Source organism: Mustela putorius, unplaced genomic scaffold (assembly GCF_011764305.1).
Source record: "Mustela putorius furo isolate JIRA1106 unplaced genomic scaffold, ASM1176430v1.1 tig00003983_pilon_pilon_pilon, whole genome shotgun sequence".
Taxonomy (NCBI): Eukaryota; Metazoa; Chordata; class Mammalia; order Carnivora; family Mustelidae; genus Mustela; species Mustela putorius.
Window position 1 is genome coordinate 16,981,778 of NW_025422123.1, and position 22,598 is coordinate 17,004,375.

Sequence of the window (22,598 nt, forward strand, 5' to 3'; positions counted from 1 at the left end):
TTAGAGTGGATGACTAAGAAGGATATTTCCTACCATGTGAATATGTGAATCTTAACTAAAAACTGGCCCCTGCTTTGAAATTGGGGGGGGTGTGTGGAAATCATGATCCCTAATTCACAAAGCATTATCTGACCTAATTCCCCCATGTTGACCACCTTTTCCCCCTTTGAACATCAATAAAACGTTTTCTCTCTAACACTCACATGATGCTTGTAGTACAATAGCTTGTGTTATAAATAATAACAACATGATGTCAGTAAACATGAGCAGATGATAGTGCTCATAAAGGTTGCTGCGTGAATTAGAAAGTGCTACTAAGGTGTTTTTGCTACTGTTATGGGAGTGGTTGTCGATGCCCTTTTAGATCCCTCGTTACTCCTACATATGCACTGCACCTTGAGCAAAGCAGGAGCTCAGTATATGTGCAGTGAAAGCTTGTTTTTGTTTTTGTTTTGTTTTTTTTGAGTTTTCGTGCTCAAGTGAAATTTGGCTTGAGCTTTAAAACTACTATTGTTTTCAAGGTTGAACTTTATCCCCAAATCTTACTTGGCAGATAAGCCATTTTTACCTCATTTCTTACCAATTTATTCAGGTTTAAGATTTTTGTGGAAGACTAAAAGTTACTTATGATTTTACTATACTTAAAAAGCACTATGTTTTTATTAGTGTGCATAAGAAGCATTGCACACTGTGCTAAAAGGTACTGAAGACTGCCATGAAGCCTGATATGCTGGTACTATGATCACAGAATATTGCATCCTTGCAAACAGAGTGGTGTGAAATCGATAAAATTCATTGTTCTCCCCTTTCCAATGTGTTCCAGGTTCTTTGGAAAGTTACTTGGACCCTTTGTCAATATTATGATAGATCTCCTAGGAAAGATATCTGAATGTTTCAAATACACTAAGGTTAGGTTTTAGGTTGATCAACAACAGAATGGCAAACCCATTGAGTTTTTCCCTCTGGCATTAACCTGTAGGATCTGAGAAGCTAAACTGGTCTCTAGGAAAATCAAAACTCCTAGATTGTTTTTCTTGTTTTCCCCGCAGTTTTTCACACGCCCCTGCCTGGTAAGTAGCTTCTCTGTTCCTCAGTTTCTCCTCCTCCTAATCTACCCCCACCCCAAAAGTCTTCTCCTTAGTATTATTTAGAACAAATAGGAAAAAAAATGATCTATCTGACCACAAAGAAGGAGGAGGCTTGAGGAAAATATAAAGTGTTACTCTTACTGAGTTTAGACATTTGTGGAAAACTGACTTTTATTGTCTGCCAACAGGGGAAGCTTTACACTTGGCTCGGGATTTTGGCTACACTTGTGAAACAGAGTTTCCAGCCAAAGCTGTAGGAGAACATCTTGCCAGACAACATATGGAACAGAAAGAACAGACAGCACGAAAAAAGATGATCCTAGCGACCAAGTAAGCAGAATGGGAAGCTCTGTATGCCTTCTCTCAGTTTTTCCATTTTCTTTGAGTGAGGGAAAGAGTCTAGAAAGTACCAGCTCTCTAAAGCAGGGGGTCTCACGTTTCAGCAGATATATTACACAAGGACACACCCTTAGCCCCGGCCTTGTGCCATAGCAAGATTTACAAACTGCCTTTGTTTAGTGATGATGAGTTTTTAGAAAACCTCTTCAGAATATGCAGGCATTCTTAGGAGAAAAGTATTAGGAAATGTAGATTCCAGGCAAATATGTCATTAACTTCTATGTGATTTGGTCTAAACCACTCACTGCACCTTGGTACATGAGGATGAAGATCTCTAAACACTGTGAATGTCTGGAGAATATGAAAAAAGAGGACCCAGGTATGTGAGAGGTAACACAGAGTCCTCTAGGACCAAGGGATCACCATCACTGCCCCCATCTTTTCTAGTGTATAATGAAGCAAACAATCCCTATCCTGCCCCACCTGAAGTGTTGATACTGTCAAAAAGAAAAGATGGCATGTATGAGAAAGCTTCTGAAAATTGTAAAAAGTCCAACAAAAATGTGAATTAAAATAATGACAGAGATGATGTAAGAAAGGGGAAGCTTGCATAAGATGAGTTCACACTCCCTCAAACTTGACAGTTCTTTGATAAGGAATGGAAGAACTACCATAGATGCTGTGAAAAGCCAACAAAATAGTCAAACTGTGCTGCAAGTCATGTTCAAACTTTTAGAGAAAAATCTTTCAGACAGTAGCTAATTCTTACTCTCTTCTCTTTATTAAAATAAGTTATGCTACATAATAGACTTAATAATCTTGCTAATTTCCTAACTGTATATTCAAATTTTAGAACTAATAGTCTCAAGTGGGTTAAGCTATCATCTCTAAATTAGTTTCTTATTTGGGGAAAACTTTCAAAGAGAGAGTATAAGGTAGATCGCATTAAAGACGCTGCTTCTTAGAAACTGATGGAAAAAGACTTCACAACAGGTTAGCTAAAATCTAAATGGCCTCAAAATGCATAAAATCAAAACTAAATATTTCTTCTACCAACTTCTAATGTCACATAGGTCTTTTTGTGTGTTTTTACAAGTTTAAGGGCTTAAATGGGATACCTACCATCCAACAGTCTTGCTCACGATATTGAGTCCCTTATTTGGGATTGGTGCTGCTTGTGGCTGCACTGTTTGGGTTTGGGATATACCTTTGTATTACTCTTCTGAGAATAACTTAGATGGTTCGTCTTGCCCCAGAGAGAAGGAAAACAAAAGGTGGAGGCAAAAGGAGAAAAAAAGTAAAACAAGAAAACAAAAGGGAAAGGAACAGCTGAGAAAGAAAATGAAGACCAAGAGTTAGAAAAGAAACTTATAAGGCAGGTATAAAATGTGGATTTAAGATTTTGGAATAGATCTTATTGTGTGCAAGCTCCTGAAAACTTGCTATTAGAAAGAGCTGAACCTGGATTTTTTGTGTGGCTTATCTCCTGGGGGATCTTTTCTTCGGTTTTGCTTCTGCTCTTACCCCTTACACGGAAGGACCCAGAGGGGTCTTCATCAGTAATATTTCAGTTTCTCCAGGAGGAGCAGAAAGTACACATAGTCAGTACGAATTCTCAATATCATAAAGACATGTTCAGATCAAGAGAATAATACACTGCTAGAAGTTAGCTAGTGTCCTGCAGGTGTTTCCAAAGCTTGGTCTCTTTCTAGCCAGCAGGATTATACAGATTTTTCCAATATGTATACCCATAAGACACTTATGAATGACTCGGTTATCCCCAGATATGCATTATCCAAGAGAAGTCACCTTTATATTTTCTACCTCAAAATTAGTTTGTTATAGTCTCATCAGGCTTATTCTAAGACTTTCTCTCCCTACTCTAGAGCAGTCCTTCCTTTTGTGCCCCTGACCCCACAAGGGTTCCATAGCTGCTCACCTCTACCGCCCACAGCAATGCCGCCATGAACATTCAAGTACCCATTTTCTTGAGAGTTCCCATAACTCTGTTTAAATGTCTGTACATTCAAACCAATGCAGAGATTTTGTTTTCATAGAAGTCCAATGTTAGAACTTGAGGAGATTAAGAGAAGTATTTTCATATTTGCCCAAGTTGTGCTGAGACATCTATTTTACAGTAGTGGAGTCAACTTGGGAGTAGTATTTTCCTTTTGCCTAGGATCTCAAAAATGTCTATTTTTAGATGATATTTTGAATTTTGGTTTCATAAAATATTGTGAGAACAGAAAACATGTACTTTTCTTCAATCTTTCTGCCCATAGCTGGACATTTGTAAACCATTAAATAATCAAGAATTGGGCTCACTGATTCCAGTAACCTTAAGTTTTATATGAGTAAATAGGTCATAAACATTTAGAAATTAGGAGAGAGCCTGTATAATTTTTCTTTGTCTTTTTGGTTGTGTATATCTGCCCCATCTTCTTATTGGACAATGTGAAACAAGAATGAGAGACTGTGTAGTCATTACAAATATATACAAGACAAGGAGTTATCAACCTAAGTGGATTAGTTAAGGGATGTGTAGGAATAACAAGCTTTTCCTACAATATATGAATGGATCCAATATGTGTTCTGAGCAGTTTCTAATTTTCTAATAGTGAAGTTTTGGATATTTTCAATTAAAATCTTCAACATTGAAATTAAGTAGCCTACATGGATACCCATGCATTCTAGTTAGCTCGTCTTTGTTCACAAGACTGTGACAATGGCATCAAAAATACATATGAATTTCAAAATCTTTGGATAAGAGATCCAATAACTGATCTGCATTGTTGGATTGGCTTACATGTTTCTCTTTTACCTCTATGAATAATGGATTCAGTTGTATGTAATTGTGTTGCCAACTGTATAATTAAATGAAAGGCCTATTGACGAAGGGTAGAGCCTCCTAATTCCCCTTAATTTCTTGTGTTTTGTTGATTAACCAAATATCTTGGTGTAATTAGACAATTAATTATATAGGAAAGACAGACACTGAAATAGACCATTTTTGAATTCTAAAAATGTACTGGACAAAACATTTGATTCATAGAAAACACATTAAACTTCTTCATTGAATTTAGAACTAAATATGCTTAACATTTGATCTGCATTAAGGTAAAGCAGAATCATTAACACGTTTTAATTGTTACCATAACAATAATTGTCAAAAAGGGAAACACAAAACTTGAAATTCAGACATCGGCTTAAAAATTATGTCCTTAAGGACAGTGACGTAAGTGATAAAGTTAGAATTTATGATTCACCGAAGATCATCTTGTGTTACATAATTCATAATGTGTCATTTTGTTTTGAGAAACGAGTATTTCTTATTGTAGTTTTATAAATAAAATTTAAAATAAGGACGAAACTAGTCATAAAAATAATAACTCCGTAACTGTCATAATGAGATGATGATCATAATTGCCCAAGGGGAGTCTACAAAATTGTCATCTGTTTTTAAGTCAAGAAGCTGTCCTAAATCAGTGAGTTAAGAGCAGCAGAATCAAATACCAGAGGTCGAGAATTCTGGAACTGCTCCTGGTACAGCTTCCTTTATAGTGTAGCTGAATTGCTTAGCATAAGTTCAATTTTTCCACACTTGGCCTTTTTCTCATTTCTTCAGCAACTTTAAGTTTATTATAACTTGCTGTATTATTTATACAGTATAAGGAAGTTGATTTACCAGCTTATAAGCTAATTTATTCAATCATCCAAATAATTCCAATATCATACCACAAGAACTAAAGCAATGTTTTGACATTCAAATTTTTAAATATATTTTAATCTGATATAAAATTTAAAAACTCATCTTAAACAACTCCAATATTTTTTATAATAATGGTTCCTACTGATGACCTACCAAATAGTAATTCATATTGCCAGTCTGAAAAATGATAGCATGAATCTGGATTTTAAATTTTATTTAGAAATTGCCTAAAAAATAAAGATAACAGTATATCTAACTCTATTCAGTAACACAAAGTAACAGATAATGATGCCCTACCAAATTACATCATTTGAGGCTACCGACTGGCATCAAAAACTTAGTTTAAATTGTAGTAAATCTGAAAGTCAATCAACTAAGTCTAACTCAGAACAGAAAAAGTGATAAATTCAGATCAAATATTCTTAATGAACATATACACATGCAGTTGTTAAAAGCATGCATTAAGATGCTATATCTCAGAGACTAAAATATTAGCTGGAGGATATGGAGGATCCTGTTTGATTTAGAGCAGATCAGGGCTCTTTCTGGTTTTTTGTTTTTCCTCTCCTTATGATCCGCTTTTACTTTCAATTAGGTTCATAATGAAAAGGGCAATTTCTGTGAACTCACACTATCTGAAAATCACACTTAAGGGTACCTTTTGCAAGAAACAGTATTACATGGGATATAACAATCATTTTTGTGAAGCTAGTGGGCTGAATTGTAGTAAATGACTTTGTACTTTAAATAGTAAAATATGAATTCAGTTCACAGCAGTCTAAATTCTAATGAAATGCTGGGAAACAGGATTTTCCAAAGTTTGCTTGAATCATGGCCTTGAAAGGAAACTGTAACTTGATTTAAACTTTTTACAAATGTGATATCCCCTCCAAAACTCATATTTTAATTTCTTAAAAAAACAATGGTTCAGTGCGATTCTTTTATATAGATATTTTTATGCTGAGGTTGATCTGTGAATATTCACCTTAAAAATGAACACAGTTTTGTCAGTGTCATGGGCTGTTGATCACTTCCAAAATTTTTACAGTTTTCCTATAGTTTGGGAGCAAAGTCACCATTGTGAACCTCATCTGTTTGTTGTAGATGGAACTTTGGAGGTTGCTTTATGAACATTAACCTAGTCCTCTTTAAATTAATTAATTAGCTAATTAATTAATTATAATTTTTAATCTCATCCTCCTTTAAGTGAGAAAGCAGACTTTTGGTAAATATCGTGGGATGAAATTAAAGCCCCATATTAAGAGTTCAACTTCAATGATGAATCTTTTATTTTAGACAAATTTGTAAAGAATTCCAAGATCTCTTGAGCCAAGACAGATCACCACTGGGATCCTCCAGACCCACTCCAATTCTAGACCTTGACATCCAGAGACACCTAACACATTTCAGGTAAGACTGGTTTTCCAATCTCCGCAGACTCTCTTTTAAATTCTTAAGTCATCTTTATGAACCCAGATACTTTCGTATTCCTATCACAGTTCTATTTAAAGACAGCACTTATATATTCATATAGTGACTGACTGGATCTTTTGAAATTGTAAGCATATAAGATCAAATTATAAAAATAACTAACGCATGAAACATTTTAGATCAGAAAATTTAGCGTCTTTTTGCAATTTTGAGGAAATTGTGACTTTGCAAGTGAACAATATTATTTCAAGTAAAGACACTTTTGTTTTTTTTGTGTTTTTTTTAAAGATTTTATTTATTTATGTGACAGACAGAGATTACAAGTAGGCAGAGAGGCAGGCAGAGAGAGAGGAAGGGAAGCAGGCTCCCTGCCGAGCAGAGAGCCTGACGCGGGGCTCAATCCCAGGACCCTGAGATCATGACCTGAGCCGAAGGCAGAGGCTTTAACCCACTGACCCACCCAGGCGCCCCAAGTAAAAACACTTTTGAATCAGGATTCTGAAACCATTTAAATAACTTCTTTATCTTGGTGAGGTACATTGTTGAATGGACAGGTGATATGACACAAACTAATGGGACATCATACACTGATTTTACAAGTGTATATTAATAATTTCTGCCCAATTAGAAGCTGCAAATGACTCAAATTAGACCACACGTATATTTTAAAGCTCCTGGAATGTGTTATTGAAAGCGCATTTAATATTTTATTTTCTGATTTGCTTTGGAGAAGAATAGAATTTTTTTTCTGGTTAATTTATACCCTACATGCAATATGGAAAGGAAGAAGATAATTACTCAGGTAACTTCCAGTTTCAAAGCCCTAAAATTCTAAGCCTTACATGATATTTCTCATCAATGTAAAAAATATTTTATCTTCTTTTAACTATCACTATTTGGTTTAAAAAACAATGTTAAGCAGGGGGTCCTGGGTGGTTCAGTTGGCTCACCATGTTGATCTCAGCTCAGGTCTTGAGTTCAAGTCCCACGTTGGGCTCTGCACTGGCTTGGAGCCTACTTAAAACAAAACAAAGCAAGCAAACAAATAAAAACAATGTTAAATAAAGACAATTGTACATTAAATTTTAAAATGTTTTCAGTACCTCTCACTAATGATAATGCTGTCAGGGAGGACACTGCATTATATAAAATAGTAGATATTTTGATGAGTTGGAATTTTATCTGCAACACCAGAGACTTTTAAATAGAGTATTTTATCTGGCATCATGCCACAAGTCTCCTTAAGATATGGTAGATACATCTTTGAAGACTATATTTTGGGTTTACTTTCTAAAAATGCACCAGATAGACCAAAAATCTATCTCACAGGACTTTTCTCCCAGCACTCAGTTGGGTTAATGAAATTGAGTATAATAACATTGGTAGAAATTGCAATGCCCAGAAGTTAAGGGGAAGAGGCTTCAAAGTCCATAGAACCATCTTCAAATCCAGACCCTCATTCTGGTGAGCTGGGTAGTTTTGGGGTGGCATGTATTCTTTCCAACCCTCAATCTCCCTAGCTTTAAATCAAATAAGAACCCTTCCATTATATGACAGTAGTAAGCTAACATGACAGAACGCATATAGGGGAGCCGGCCTGGCTTGTAATTCTGGATCTTGAGGCTGTGAGTTCAAGTCCCACCTGGGGCATAGAGCTTACTTTAAATAAATTAATATGTGAAAAATAAAGTGAGATAATGAATATAAAGTAAGCATTTAGTGAATGATGGGTTGTTTACTTTGCTGCCAATCAAGGTTTAGAAGGTATGGTTTGCTCCACTGTCCTATCTGTACAAATATTTTTCATATTTTTTATCCACACTAAAGATATTTGTAATTTTTACAGAAGTTCAGTTCTGAACTTAATTTTTATGCAAAATCAAGTCTCGATTTAAGGAAGTTTGTGAAGTGACAAATACACTCTATAGAAGAATTTACTGTTAAAACACAGGGAATTCAGATTTTATATCATAGCTACGAGGTTATTTCTAGTTACAGGTGCCACAGCCAGACAGTGAGCTGTCTTTTGTCAGACTCAAAACAAAATACAGCATCAATGTGTAAATTGAATACTAGCGACAGTGTAAAATAAATAGGCAAGCCATGTATTTGCTCAGCATAGGCACAATCTGCTAATTTATTGATACTGTAGTTAGTTGCCAAATCAATGTCATAGAACTCCTTAAAGAGAAAACTTTGACTTCTAAACTTGAGCTGAGTGTTTCCTTCCTAGGCTTTATTTGCTTGTATTTACCTCCCCCCTATGCAGAATATGGTAATAAGCTAGTCTGGTGCTGTCCAGAAAAAAGCTACATATACTGAAAATTGCCCCCCCTCCTCCCATCCTCAGTTAAAAAAGAGATTATATTTTGGGTTAAAACTCTTAAGGTTACGTATGGCTGCAGATTCTTAGTCACAGCAACTCCAAATATACAGCCATATGTTAAAAGAATTTAACACTACATGGTCTATCTACTTATAAAAGTATCATCAATACAGTTTTGGTATTATTATTTATATATTAATATATATGGGCACAAATATAATATATTATTATTATGAATATTGTTATATATTAAGTATTTTGTTATTTTAAGTATTATTTAAGTATTATAAATATTGTTATATATTAAGTATACTTAAGTATATATTAAGTATCAGAAAGTTATGATTTCCTATTTATTATCCCTTTTTAAGATTCTCCAGATTTTTTATTTGCTTTGTTTTCACTACATTCCAGATTATTTATTTTGATGAGATGTTCCGATTTCATAATGGAAGGTCGTAGGAGGATAGAAATCACTTAACTAAAATTCACTTTATAACAAACTTCCTAAATTATATCTTTTTTAATTGTGATAATAAGCACTTACATAAAATTTACCATCTTAACCACTTTTGAATGAACAATTTAGCAGTGTTAAGTACAGGCACATTGTTGTGCCAACAGCTCTCCAGGACTTTTTCATTTGGCAACTCTGAAACTCTATAACCATTAAACAACTCCCCATTTCCTCTCCCCCTAGCCCATGGCAGCTCTCATTCTACTTTCTGTCTCTGCGATTTTAATTTTAACTCTGTGTCTCTAGATGACTTATGTAAGTAGAATCCTACAGTATGTCTTTTTGTGCCTAGTTTATTTCACTTAGTATAATGTTCTCAAGGTTCATCCATATTGTAGCGGAAATTAATTTAAAATTAATTAATTTAAATTAATTTAAAAAGGAAGGAAATTCTTAAAAAGGAATTTCCTTCCTTTTTAAAACTGAGTAATAGTCATTGTCTGTATATGCTACATTTGCTTATCTACTGGTTCCTTAATGGGTACTTGGGTTGCTTCTACCTCTTGGCTGTTGTGAATAGTACTGCTATCAAAATGGATATGCAAATACCTCTTTGAGATCTTGCTTCAATTCTTTTGGATATATACCCAGAAAAGAATTCGTATATTCTATAGTAATTCTTTTTAATTTTTTGAGAAATTATCATAGACCTATAATACATGAAAGAGATTTTATAATAGAAGATTAAGCAGAGTACAGTAACTACCTGGGGTAGTTAGATAATGCATTCATCTTTCTATCCACAGTACTTGACACATGGTATGTACCCAATTAAATATGTTAGTTGTTTTTCTTAGCGTCTGCACCGTTTTACATTCCCACCGACAGGACACAAGGGTTCTAATTCCCCCACATCCATACCAACACTTACTATTTACTGTTTCTATTTTTTTAGAAGATTTTATTTATTTATTGACAAATACAGATCACAAGTAGGCAGAGAGGCAGGCAGAGAGAGAGAGGAGGAAGCAGGCTCCCTGCTGAGCAGAGAGCCCGATGTGGTACTCCATCCCAGGACTCTGGAATCATGACCTGAGCCGGAGGCAGAGGCTTTAACCCACTGAGCCACAGAGGTGCCACTCTATTTTTATTTTTAATAGCAGCTATCCTAATGTGTATGAAGTGAATCTCATTGTGGTTTTGATTTGTATGTCCCTAGGGATGAATGATGTGAGGCATCTTTACATAAGCCTTTGACTGTTTCTATGCCATTTTTTGAAGAAAGGTGTATTCACGTCCTTTACCCATTTTTAATCTGGTTATTCCCTTTTTGCTATTGAATTGTAAGCTCTTTATATAGTCTGGATATTAGCCTCTTTTAGATATAGGATTTGAAAATATTTTCTTTCATTCTGTAGGTTGCCTTTTTATTCTGTTGATTATGTCCTTCGATGTACCAAAATTTTTATGCTGTTCATCTTGCCTTTTTTTTTTATTTAACTTTTGTTGCCTGTGTCATATCCATGAAATCCTTGGCAAATTCAAAGTCATGAAGCTTTCCCCCATTTTCTTCTAAGAGTTTTATAGTTGTAGGTCTTGTGTTTAGGTCTTTGATGGATTTTGAGTTAATTTTTATATATAAGATAAGGTAGATGTCCACTTTCATTTTTCTACATGTCTTAAACTATATGTCCTTTTAAACAAAAGATACATGGTTAACATTTCCAGTTAAAACCCAAATCAAAGTCTCCTGATGTATATCAAGTCTAAATGTATGTCTTTTTTTTTTTTTACTCTGCATTTATCTAAAAAATCCTCAAAAGAATAGCTTAATAGGACAATAAAGGTCAGTTTGTAGCCTGACATTGAAAAAGACTTCATTCACACTTTTTAAGTGTAGCCCTTAAACCTGGTTTCACAGCAAAATCTCTCTTGGAGCTTCTTAATAAAAAAAAAAAAAAAAAAAAAAAAAAAAACTCAAAGACAGGAATACAATTTAAAAGTTCTAATTTAACAGGTCAAGTCTAGCAATTAGACTTGAGCATCTGGGTTGTTTGCCGAATTCTGAAGTTGGTTCTAATAGTTAGACAGCTTTAGGAACTGCAGCCCTAGGATGTTTCTAGACTATTAGCTTTTTTTTTTTTTTTTAACTTTGGAAGAAAAACAATTCTAATTCATTTTTAAAGTGACACTGAGAATTATATAAAGTTCTGTCTTGTATACCAATGTATTGAAAGGATTCTACATTTATTATTCTGCTAATAATCTGGGTAAAAACATGTCAGCATGGAATGTGTCTCTTTCACAATTTCCTACTGACAGTGGTAACTTTAATTTTGATAGAAGGATAAGGTCAAGAGAAAAATGAGTTAGAGAAGAAGCATAACACATTCGATTTTGAGAATAGCCCATTGGTGGAATCTGATTTTTCTACTGTATTTGCTGAGTTCTGGCTAGGAAAGAAGTAAGGAGAGAGTGTAATCAGATAAGCATAGAGAATGCTCTGATTAGTAACATTGACTTTTGCTATTATTTTATTTGGTCAAAAATACTTCCTAATGTGGACCACTTGAATTACACCTTACAGGGTGGTTGATTTGGTACCTCAAGGGCTGTGTCTTCCTTTCAGTCCATTGAATATGTCCAGATAAAGCTAGGGAATGATCTGACCTCATAAAGCACAGATAACTACTTCCAGTCTTCTGTGGTAGTTGACATACCTGTGTGCTCTGGGAAACTGTACAGCAGTGACCTTTCTCACAACCTATAGCCTGGAAACCTGCTTGTTTCCATCAAAATGACAGCAGTCAGGCTCATTCATTATTTATAATGTACCGAGTACCACCCAAAGTGTAGAGCACACCGCAGACACTCTAACACTCCTAGAAAGGGGAAGAGAATTGATTGAAATCTGCACAAGACCCCACAGATACAATTCCCAGGAACAGCAGTGGCAATTAGACAAAGGTGGTATGGGGCCTCATGGACAGAACAGATTCAGCTCAGACAGAAGCCCAGGGCCCTCATTTTCTACAATGTTAAGAACTTCCCTGTTTGCAATCTCAAGGAGGTCTTAGCAACTTTTCCCTTCTTTATCTCTTACGTTCTCATAATCACCTTGAATCTGAAGTCAAGCAAAAACATGTCTGACAATATAAGGAAGGGGAGGGAGTCAGACTATCTTTAATGCTCTGTTCAGAAAAAAACAGCCAATCAGAAAAAGGAGGAAGCTTTCTTTCTCAGCACCCACCTTAGGAGCCTGAAATGTTATTGTTTCTTGTATTTTACAGTGGTAATGGCCAGTGGTGCAAAGATTGGGACTCAAGGATTGTCCCATTCTTAGGAACTTGCAATGTGGAGGAAAATTACTTTCAAAAACTTATAATATATGAGAGATTTTGTAAGAAAGGATTAAGCACAATACAGGTAATGACCTGGGGTAATTAGGAAATGCTTTCCTCTATCTATCCATAGTACTTAGCGTGTAGTATATACCCAATAAATATGTTCATTGATGTGGATTATGATAATATCTCTATTAGGTCCTGGATGTATTCTCCACTGGGTTATTCCCAGGGCCGTGATGTTTTAAATGAAGCATGGGTTAGGGAAGTGAAATAATCAATAGGCTTAATTCTTCCCTTTTAGTCAAAAAGTGAATTGACATCACACCTTCTTAGAAATAAACCCTCCTACTCTTCCCATAATTCCTGAAAGCAAGAAATAGATAGGTACTTCCCAGATATCTGTATATTTGCTGGTGACAACATCTTCTTCATTGATTCTCAATGTTAGGAGGTCCCTTACAATTTCTGGATCTTCTCTCCAGGGTACTTGTTAGGTTGTCCATTCCAGATTTAAAAACTTTCAATGATAGGCTGTTCTTTCATTGCTTACATGTCCTTTCTACCTCTGACAATCTATCTGAAATGCCTTTCTTCCACTGAGGCAACATCTGTCTCCTTAATGTCCCACTTCTTGGGGGCCTTCCATAGTCATTTTAATTCCATTTCCCTCTCAACTTCTGAGACAGCTCTGGTGTCTGAGTTTTCTCTTGCTGGGCCGTTCATCCCCCTTTTCTTTTCTTTTCTATTTTTTTTAAATTTTTTATTTTTTATAAACATATATTTTTATCCCCAGGGGTACAGGTCTGTGAATCATCAGGTTTACACACTTCACAGCACTCACCAAAGCACATACCCTCCCCAATGTCCATAACCCCACCTCTCCTTCTCCCAAACCCCCTCCCCCCAGCAACCCTCAGTTTGTTTTGTGAGATTAAGAGTCACTTATGGTTTGTCTCCCTCCCAATCCCATCTTGTTTCATTGATTCTTCTTCTACCCACTTAAGCCCTCATGTTGCTTCACCACTTCCTCATATCAGGGAGATCATATGATAGTTGTCTTTCTCTGCTTGACTTATTTCGCTAAGCATGATATGCTCTAATTCCATCCATGTTGTCGCAAATGGCAAGATTTCATTTATTTTGATTTTTTTTTAATTTTATTTACTTATTTGAGAGAGAGAATGAGAGAGAGAGAGCACGAGAGGGGGAGGGTCAGAGGGAGAAGCAGACTCCCTGCTGAGCAGGTAGCGCATTGCGTAACTCCATCCAGGGACTCCAGGATCACGACCTGAGCCGAAGGCAGTCACCCAACCAACTGAGCCACCCAGATGCGCCATCCCTGTTTTCTTTTTGTTCCACATATGACATGAATTCCAGTCAGCTACTCTCTTCTAAAAGCTATACTCTCGGCAGCTGACGCAGGAGAGTGCACATGTCTCTACTTGAACGCGACGTGTTTGGTTGCCTCTAAGGAGCCTAAAGTGTATATAGATTTTTTTTTTCTCCTTTTAGTTGAATGAGAAAGTGGTAGGGAAGGTAATCAGCAATGGGTGATTCTATTAATCCTATGAAATCACTCAGCGTCAGAAGAGAAATGAAGAAATTTCCATTTAATCTCTAATCTCAAAAGAAAACAACATGAATTGAATTATACAATGAGGCTTCTTAGCATGTAAGAAATAAAATTAGTAAGCCTCCTTCTGGATGTTCTGCGCATTCAAGAGGACTTCCAGGACCATTTTGTTTAAGAATATTCAAAATAACAGGACTGAACTATGAAGGAAAAAAAGTCCTGTATTTCCACTTAACCTTTTCTATGTAAGATTGAAATTCAACTTTAAAACTCAAACTTCAAAAACTGTGTGGCATTCCCAGGTGCAAAGAAAAACATACCTGTAAATGTTCAGGTCTTATTCACTAGTTAAATATGGATAATTTCTATTTACATAAGAGTAAAAATAGTCTCCCTTGAAGTAAAATTTTCACTAGTAAAAATGTCGGCTAAAAATAAAACAGGCAACAGTTTCCACACCCTTAGCAGACAGGTGGAACTATGATGAACTTCTTGTATGAATCTACATTAAGTTACTTACGTTTATTTAACATTAAGCAGGAAATTGAATAAATCAGTTGCCAATATTTATTGTATTTCACAAGTTGCATGGCACCAAACCAAAGCCTGCTGGAGATCTATGTATAAAAGCATCCCTCGAAGATCACTTGATGACATGTTAAATGATTTTTAGGTATAGCACATGGGAGACTAGTAATTCAAACGACAGAAATGAGAAGCAACTGTTTCTAACAAGTTCCAAACATGGCACTGTAGAAACAACATGTGTGAATAATTGGGGAATGCATAGTTGGTGAAGATATTTGGGAATTTAAATAATTTCTGTCTTTGTTGAACTGTGGATTGGAGGACAGTCTGGAGAGAGAGCATAGGACTGCAGGAAGCACTCAGGATGGGTTTCAGGAACCTACCTCGGTGTCCTCTTGTTACCAGTTGATAGTGTGGATTTAGAGGAGAACTTTTACCAGTCTGGCCTCTGTACATTCATCCACATATTGATACAGTTAAGCTAGATGATCTCTAAGGCTTCTTCTAGACCAATGATATTTTACCCCATTCTCCATTTACCGGTCTGCGTTAGTTAAATCATTATTTATGCTGTGTTTCTGTATGATCTCATCTTTTCCTCTTTATGTTTTAAAAATTTGTTCATTTTAAAAAGTCAATAATTGGGGCACTTAAGTGGCTCAGTCAGTTAAGAACCTGCCTGCAGCTCGGGTCAGGACCCCAGGGTCCTGGGATCAAGCCCCACATTGGGCTCCCGGCTCAGCTGGGAGCCTGCTTCTCTCTCAGACCCTCTGCCTTGTTTGTGGTCATGCATGCTCTCTCTCTCTCTTTCTGCATGAAATAAATAAATAAAATCTAAACCAAAAAGAGAGAGAGAGAGAGAGAGAAGTAAAAAAGTCAATAACTGAATAGAATTCATCTAAAAAAGCACAAGAGCCCTAAACTCAGCCTTTCCATTCCCTTATTCTATATAGAAAATATGAATTGTCTGATAGGGAGAAATGTAAGGAGATAGTCCATTTATTCCTAATCTGTATTCTTATATGCAAAAGTAGGGTGCAAGTGTTAAAAATGTCTTTACCTTCAGAAAGTTGACTTGAATGTGATTGACTTTGGTGTTTCAAATGCGTGTGCATTGATTATATCCGTAGCCTCCTTTGCTAATGAGCTGGACTGAAGTAAAATGGAATCACAAGGACTCAATCCCCTTTGGGACCTGAGTAAGTAGCTGAGAAGAGCAGGAGGAACATGACCTTAGGGCAGTAGATGGGCAGCACATATCCCAATCTGGCAGAGATTAAGGCAATCATAAATAAACTTCTCCAAAGAGAGGTTTTGAATTTTGTAGAACTCTAGCCCCATGAGGTACTCCTTGAAAGTGTCTCATGGTCAACTGTTATATGGCTCAGGAAACCCTGCCTATTATAATCTGCTTGACATATGCCAGTTACAAATTAGCATTTCAAAAACTCCCAGTACCCTTTTTGAATAGAAGAAATGCTCAGCTCCATGTTTCCAAAACGTGATCACAGGAACTCTTTTTATCTCAGAGTCACTATTAACAGCCCATGGAACTAAGGTTCTACAGACGTTCTAGGGGAAAACGCTGACGTTCTTCATTCTGTTTTTCCTGGGAAGGATAGCAGCCTATCCTTCCTAAGAAGGGTTTACTTCTTGGCCCTATGGGAACATACCCAGCTTCCTGGCTGCATTTAAATTGAATAGGTATTATTTTAACAATGCTGATGTTTTGGACCTATGCCAAGTAAATTAAATCAGGATCTCTGGAAGGGAACCTACACATTGATATTTTTTTTTAATAAGCTCTCTGGGTGACTTTTCTATGTATCTGTGGTTCAGAAGCACTAGCTGAAGGAAGCACAGAAAGTTTGTGAGTGCTGTCAAGGTCTTGCTAGTGAGTAGATTTCAATAATTTCTCACCACCAGAGAACTGTATACCTTCATTATGCACTTTAATTAAACCCCACTGGAACCATTTAATGGAGTTTAATTAAACTCCACTGGGGCCATGGGACAATATAATCTATGTAGAAAATCAGCACAATCAGACAGTCCCTCTCTTCCTCTGTGTCCATGGCCAAGACATAGGCTACACAGGGTAGATATTATCAACTTTTAAGAGGATAAGCCCCAGCTACTTTCCTCTACTCTCTGTCCACGACTTATATTCAGGATTTGCGCTGCTTCCAAGAGATGAAGTGCCTTACCCTCCTAGCTCTGAAAAGAAGTAAGGTTCTGCAGAGAAGCCCCGTAATCCTTTGCTGGTATTCTCCAGGGGTGTTCCCCAGCCTGCTGCACTCACCACTGTTCTCATGAGTGGAAGAAGGCATTTTTCTGACTGCCCCCTAAAACCATAGTGGGGAGTACAGACTGAGCCTCAGGCTACATTTGGACCTAAACTTGTAGTAGCTGAATAATCCAGGAGGGAAAGAGACAGAGGCTTATCTTCCCTTTAAATCTTGCTGCCTGCCTGCCTCCCAGCGGCCAAAACAGAGCTGAGGTTGGTGACAGTTGCATCTGTATGTAATTCGGGGAATTAAAGATACATGATAGCAAATACCCATTGGAATGATGCAACATAACAAAGTAATGAGAATAATAACGCAACTTTTTCAACTTTTATACGCACTGAAAGAAGAAGAGATGGTTGCTTGTCAGACATTTTCCAGGTAGAAAGTTGAAATTTGACAAAATAAAGTCAGCTTTTACTCAGATACCTAAATGATGACAATGGGCTATTTTCTACTCATGTTCTGTCTCCTAGTTTGTAGTATAAAAAATATCTAAATACATTCAGCTTTTTTGTATCCCAAAAGAAAGCTAGAAAAATCCATCCGCTGTTGTCATACACACCTGAAAATGCTAACGAGACTGGCATTTCCTTTTCGGTATGTTTTATTTATTTATTTGCTATTCTTTACTTTTTTTTTTTTTTTTTAATTATTAAGTAGACTCCACCCCTGATGTGGGGCTTGAACTGACAACCCCAAGATCAAGAGTCACATGGTCTACTGACTGAGCCAGCCAGGTGCCCCACCTTTTCAATACATTTTAAACTAGTGTTTCCTTATTAGTATTTAGAAAGGATGTGCTGGACCCTAGGCCCAACTCTTTAGGTAGAAAGAATTCAGGGGGAGTTTCCATAGGCATTTGCTCTAGGCTATGTTTTAGAAAATAGCTTTAGTGTTTTAATTTAAATCAGTTTAGACAGATCAATTAAAGCATTTCTGAAGGACAGCTAGAGCAATATGGAAACAGTTTTGTAACATTTCTCTAGCATACAACAAAGCTACTGAAGTATAAACCATATTTACTTAGATTACGGGAAGTAAAATAGCTCTTATTCCTTAGGCAGTTGTCTTTTCAGAATCCTCTATTAATTTATATTCCAAGTAAGGGCTGAAGCTTTGGAGATTGTCTCCTTCTTTTTTTCTAATATTTTATTTATTTATTTGGCAGAGAGAGAGAGAGGGAGAAGCAGGCTCCCTGCTGAGCAGGGAGACCCATGTGGGAGTTAATCCCAGAACTCTGGGATCATGACCCAAGCTGAAAGCAGACGCTTAACCAACTGAGCCACTCAGGTGTCCCTCCTTTTTTTTTTTTTTTTTAATAAAAGATTTTATTTAGCTATTTGACACAGAGAGCGCATGCACAAAAGCTGTGGGAGCAGCAGGCAGAGGGAGAAGGAAAAGCAGCGCCCCTATGGAGCAAGGAGTCTGATGCAGGGCTCCATGTGAGCTTACTGCCTGGCTTAATCCCAGGACCCCAGGATCAGGACTTGAGCTATAGGCAAATGCTTAACTGACTGAGCTGCCCAGCCATGCCTGAAGATTTTCAAGAAAAACTTACTTATAAGGCCTTAGCCACAAATAAAAAATGCACTTAATGAGATACCACAAGGTGTGATGAGAAGTTTGTGAAATTTCAATTATACAGAAGTTTCCTGATAGATTCTCCTCATTCATGGCAAGTAGTTTATAAGCATAAACCCTGAGTTAAAGCTGGATTTTTCCTAATGTCTTATTGGCAAAACCACACAGGGAAAAAGAAGAGGATTATAATTTATTCTCTCTCAAATAGCAATTTCTTCTTTTCCATCTTCTATTATTACCTCTGTCATTTCTGTCTCCATTTCTTCATTTTTAACCTTATTGGTAGAGGATACAGTTTGAACTATGATAATATATTTTCCCTTAAAAAGTTGAAGTCTAGGGGCACCTGGGTGGCTCAGTGGGTTAAGGCCTCTGCCTTCGGCTCAGGTCATGATCCCAGGGTCCTGGGATCGAACCCCACATCATGCTTTCTGCTCAGTGGGGAGCCTGCTTCCTCCTCTCTCTGCCTGCCTCTCTGCCTACTTGTGATCTCTGTCTGTTAAATGAATAAATTAAAAAAATCTTAAAAAAAAAAAGTTGAAGTCTATAATCAGTAGAATTTATTCAGGTCAAACCCATTGGTCAAGAGGAAACCAGAATGCCACCTTATATTTTAATTATTTTATTTTACTTTAATTTTATTCATTCATTCATTCACTTATTCATTCATTCATTTATGTATTTATCTTAAGGAGTCTCCCTGCCCAGCATGATGCCCAATGCAGGGAGCTTGAACTCACAACCCTTAGATCATAACCTGAGCTGAGATCAAAGAGTCTGATGCTTAATGGGCTGAGCCATCTGGGTGACCCCGGAATGCCACCTTATAAAAGACAAAGAACAGTATAACTCGGCAGGTACATGTGTACAAACAGTCATACTCTCTCCCTAAAAAGGGTGGTTCTGCTCTGAGCCATCCCTCCAATTGCTGTAATCTGAACATATCCTAACACTTAGGGGGAAAGTCAGAAGTAGAATTTCATCTTTTAGATCCAGCCATAGTTACTGTCTCTGAGCTCAGCCAATTTGAAAAGATGGTTTATGTTGCAGAAAGATGCTCTCGAGAATGTTTATTGGGGGATCTAGCAGAATAGGAGTTTTTAAAACCATGAATAAAATTAAGACCATGACAATTAAATAGAAGTTGCATTTTCTCTGACATCAGGTGCCATAAACTTAGCAGTCTGGATTTTCTCAATGGGTAATTGTGTTGCTCACAGTGAGTTGTCAGAACCTTCCTGTTCCTCGGTATGAAACTGTAATAGGAAAATGAAATCAATGAGCTGGAATCTAGTTAGGGAGAGAGAGAGAATAGTTCAAGGTAAATACAGCTTGTAAGCCTGACTAGTTGTGATCCAAACCTAAAATTTGACTCTTGCTTTTTTTTGTTTTTTGTTTTTTGGGTTTTTGTTTTTGTTTTTGTTTTTGTTTTTGTTTTAGCTTAGATTTACTGATTTGCTGAGCCTTTCCCAAAGAATTGCTCTTGGGTCAGATCTCTCTGTCAGGATACTGCAAATGGATATGTTTTTAATCTCCCCTAAATTTCACACCTTTGATTTTGGCCCACCACAATGCTTTTTTTAACCACATTAAGATATTTTAAAATGTTGGTTCCATTATCCAAGGCAGGAATTTTCCTCTCTATTTTAATGCCAGCACTTAAATCTAGGATGCCTTCAATCTTACTGTCAGTTAACATGGCAGGCAGAGGAGGATGCATGGGAGAGTCTTGGGTGCACTCATCCAGAAACGTCCTTCAAGGCTGACAAGTGCCCTAGGTCTACACTTTGGGTCTCATTGTCCAACCAGCTGTGAGTCTCCCTAAGTTGGCCTTCATCTATTCACGTGTCCTCTCGACTTATCACATGGTATTTGGGGAGATTTTTATAAGATGCTTTGTAAAAAGCCTATAGTAACATGCATTTTTTAGTCCTTGATAATACTTTGTTAAAAAATACTACTACTGGGGTTTGGCTGCCTCAATCAGTGGAACATGCAACTGTGGATCTCGGGGTTATAAGTTGAAGCCCCATGTTGGTGTAGAGATTACTTAAAAGTAAAAAAATCTTTTTAAAAAATGCAGTTACTTTATTGGGCTCCTTACTGAACCCTTCCATGGTCTCTTACAATATTAACATTTCAGAATTGTAAGGGCCCATTATATGAACAAATGGTAATTAAATCCATTCAATGGAATACTTAACCAGCAATAAAAAATGATCTATTGATAAGCACCGCAACATGGATGAATCTCAAAATTATTATGCCAAGTTATAACAGTCTACAGACTTTATTATTCAGTTTATATGACAGTTGGGAAAAAGTAATAACTACACGGATAGAAATTAAAGCACTGATTCCCAGGAGCTGGGAGAGAAGGCATTGATGGGCAAGGAACATGAGAAAACATTTTGGGTAATTGTAGTGGTAACACAACTGCATGCGTTTGTCAAAATTCAACAGCCTGTGTTCCTTAAAAGGGTCAATCTTACCCTATGTAAACTAACATTCAATGCTCCTGATTTTAAAAATGTTCCATTACCGGGGCGCCTGGGTGGCACAGTGAGGTCAGCATTCCACTCTTGGTTTCGGCTTGGGGTTGTAACGTCAGGATCCTGATCTCAGGGTGATGAGGTCCAGCCCAGCCCCAAGCTTAGCTCATCAGTATCTGCTGGAGATTCTTTCCCTCGCTCTCCCTTCTCCTCTGTTCCTCCCTACTCTCTGTCTCTAAAATAAATAAATCTTCATTTTTTTAAATGTCCCATTGCAAGAAACTTGTTAAGGGATGAATTAAATGTAATTTAATAAACTAGAGTTCCCAAAGTCTGTCTCCTTCCACCCCGCCCCTTGATTATTAAGGAAGATTGCTCTGTTCTCTTTCACACCTTCTCTCCCATCTTCTAGATTTTTTAAAGATTACTTAGCAACTCCAGTCTCTCAAAAGCACATGCCTATTTTCTTTATCCTGAAATAAGAGTTTCCTATACTTAAAAAAAAAAAAAAGTCTCAACTCCATTCATTATATCATTGCCAGTTTTAACATTAAACTGTTTGAAAAGAAGGCTGAGTATCTTAATTACCATTTAATCTTTCTTCTGCTAACATAGCACCATCTCCCCTCCCCTCCTGCCCTTCTCTGCAGCATTCCTCTTTCCCATTCTTGGAACCTAACCTTACACTGAATCTTACTACCATGGGCTTCAGAGACTCCCAAATGAAGCCTGGGAAACGTTAGCCTTTCACCAAGTCAGTCATTCCAGACACTGAGGTACCCCGCCCCCTCTCACCACTCTCGCCTGAGGCTCCTGCCTCTGGAGGTCAGCAGTGCTGGCCGTTGATAGAGTACAGGTTGATGATAGTGTCCTAACACAGCCCTGTTTATTTTTGTTGCTGTTGTTCATTCGTGGTTTATTTTTATTTTAACAACTTTGTATTTTTTAAAGAGTTTTTAATTTTCTTTCTTTTGAAGATTTTTTTTATTTATTTGACAGAGAGACACAGTGAGAGAGGGAACAGGAGCAGGGGGAGTGGGAGAGGGAGAAGCAGACTTCCTGCTAAGCAGGGAGCCTGATGCGGGGCTCGATCCTAGGACGCTAGGATCATGAACTGAGCTGAAGGCAGACACAACAACCTAGCCTCCCAGGTGCCCCTGTATTTTTTTTTTTTTTTAAGATGAGACTATAACTTTAGATTACTGATTTAGATTTATATTACCACAGAATTTTAGAGACACATATAGCATATTATTCATCATTCTACTAAGATCTAGCATACTTGGATTATCAGTGGACTATGAGTCCACGAATATGGCTCCCAGGGCTTTTCATCCCTTTGTGACTGAGATCTAACCCTGTCCTCCTGTGATCCTTCCAGGCTCTGGTTTTACAGTTTGGGTAGCAGAGATGTTATTCCTTTCTCCTAAAAATTC

At 37.0% G+C, this 22,598-nt stretch overlaps 1 protein-coding gene across 1 annotated transcript in view; it reads left to right on the forward strand.

Moving 5' to 3' along the window:
* TFAP2D (transcription factor AP-2 delta) overlaps positions 1-22,598 on the forward strand; it is a 57,066-nt gene that overhangs the window by 27,568 nt on the left and 6,900 nt on the right. The window contains exons 6-7 of the mRNA XM_004771890.2: positions 1,277-1,418; positions 6,433-6,546. Coding sequence (XP_004771947.1) covers positions 1,277-1,418; positions 6,433-6,546 — 256 coding nt within the window. The remainder of the gene's footprint in view (positions 1-1,276; positions 1,419-6,432; positions 6,547-22,598) is intronic.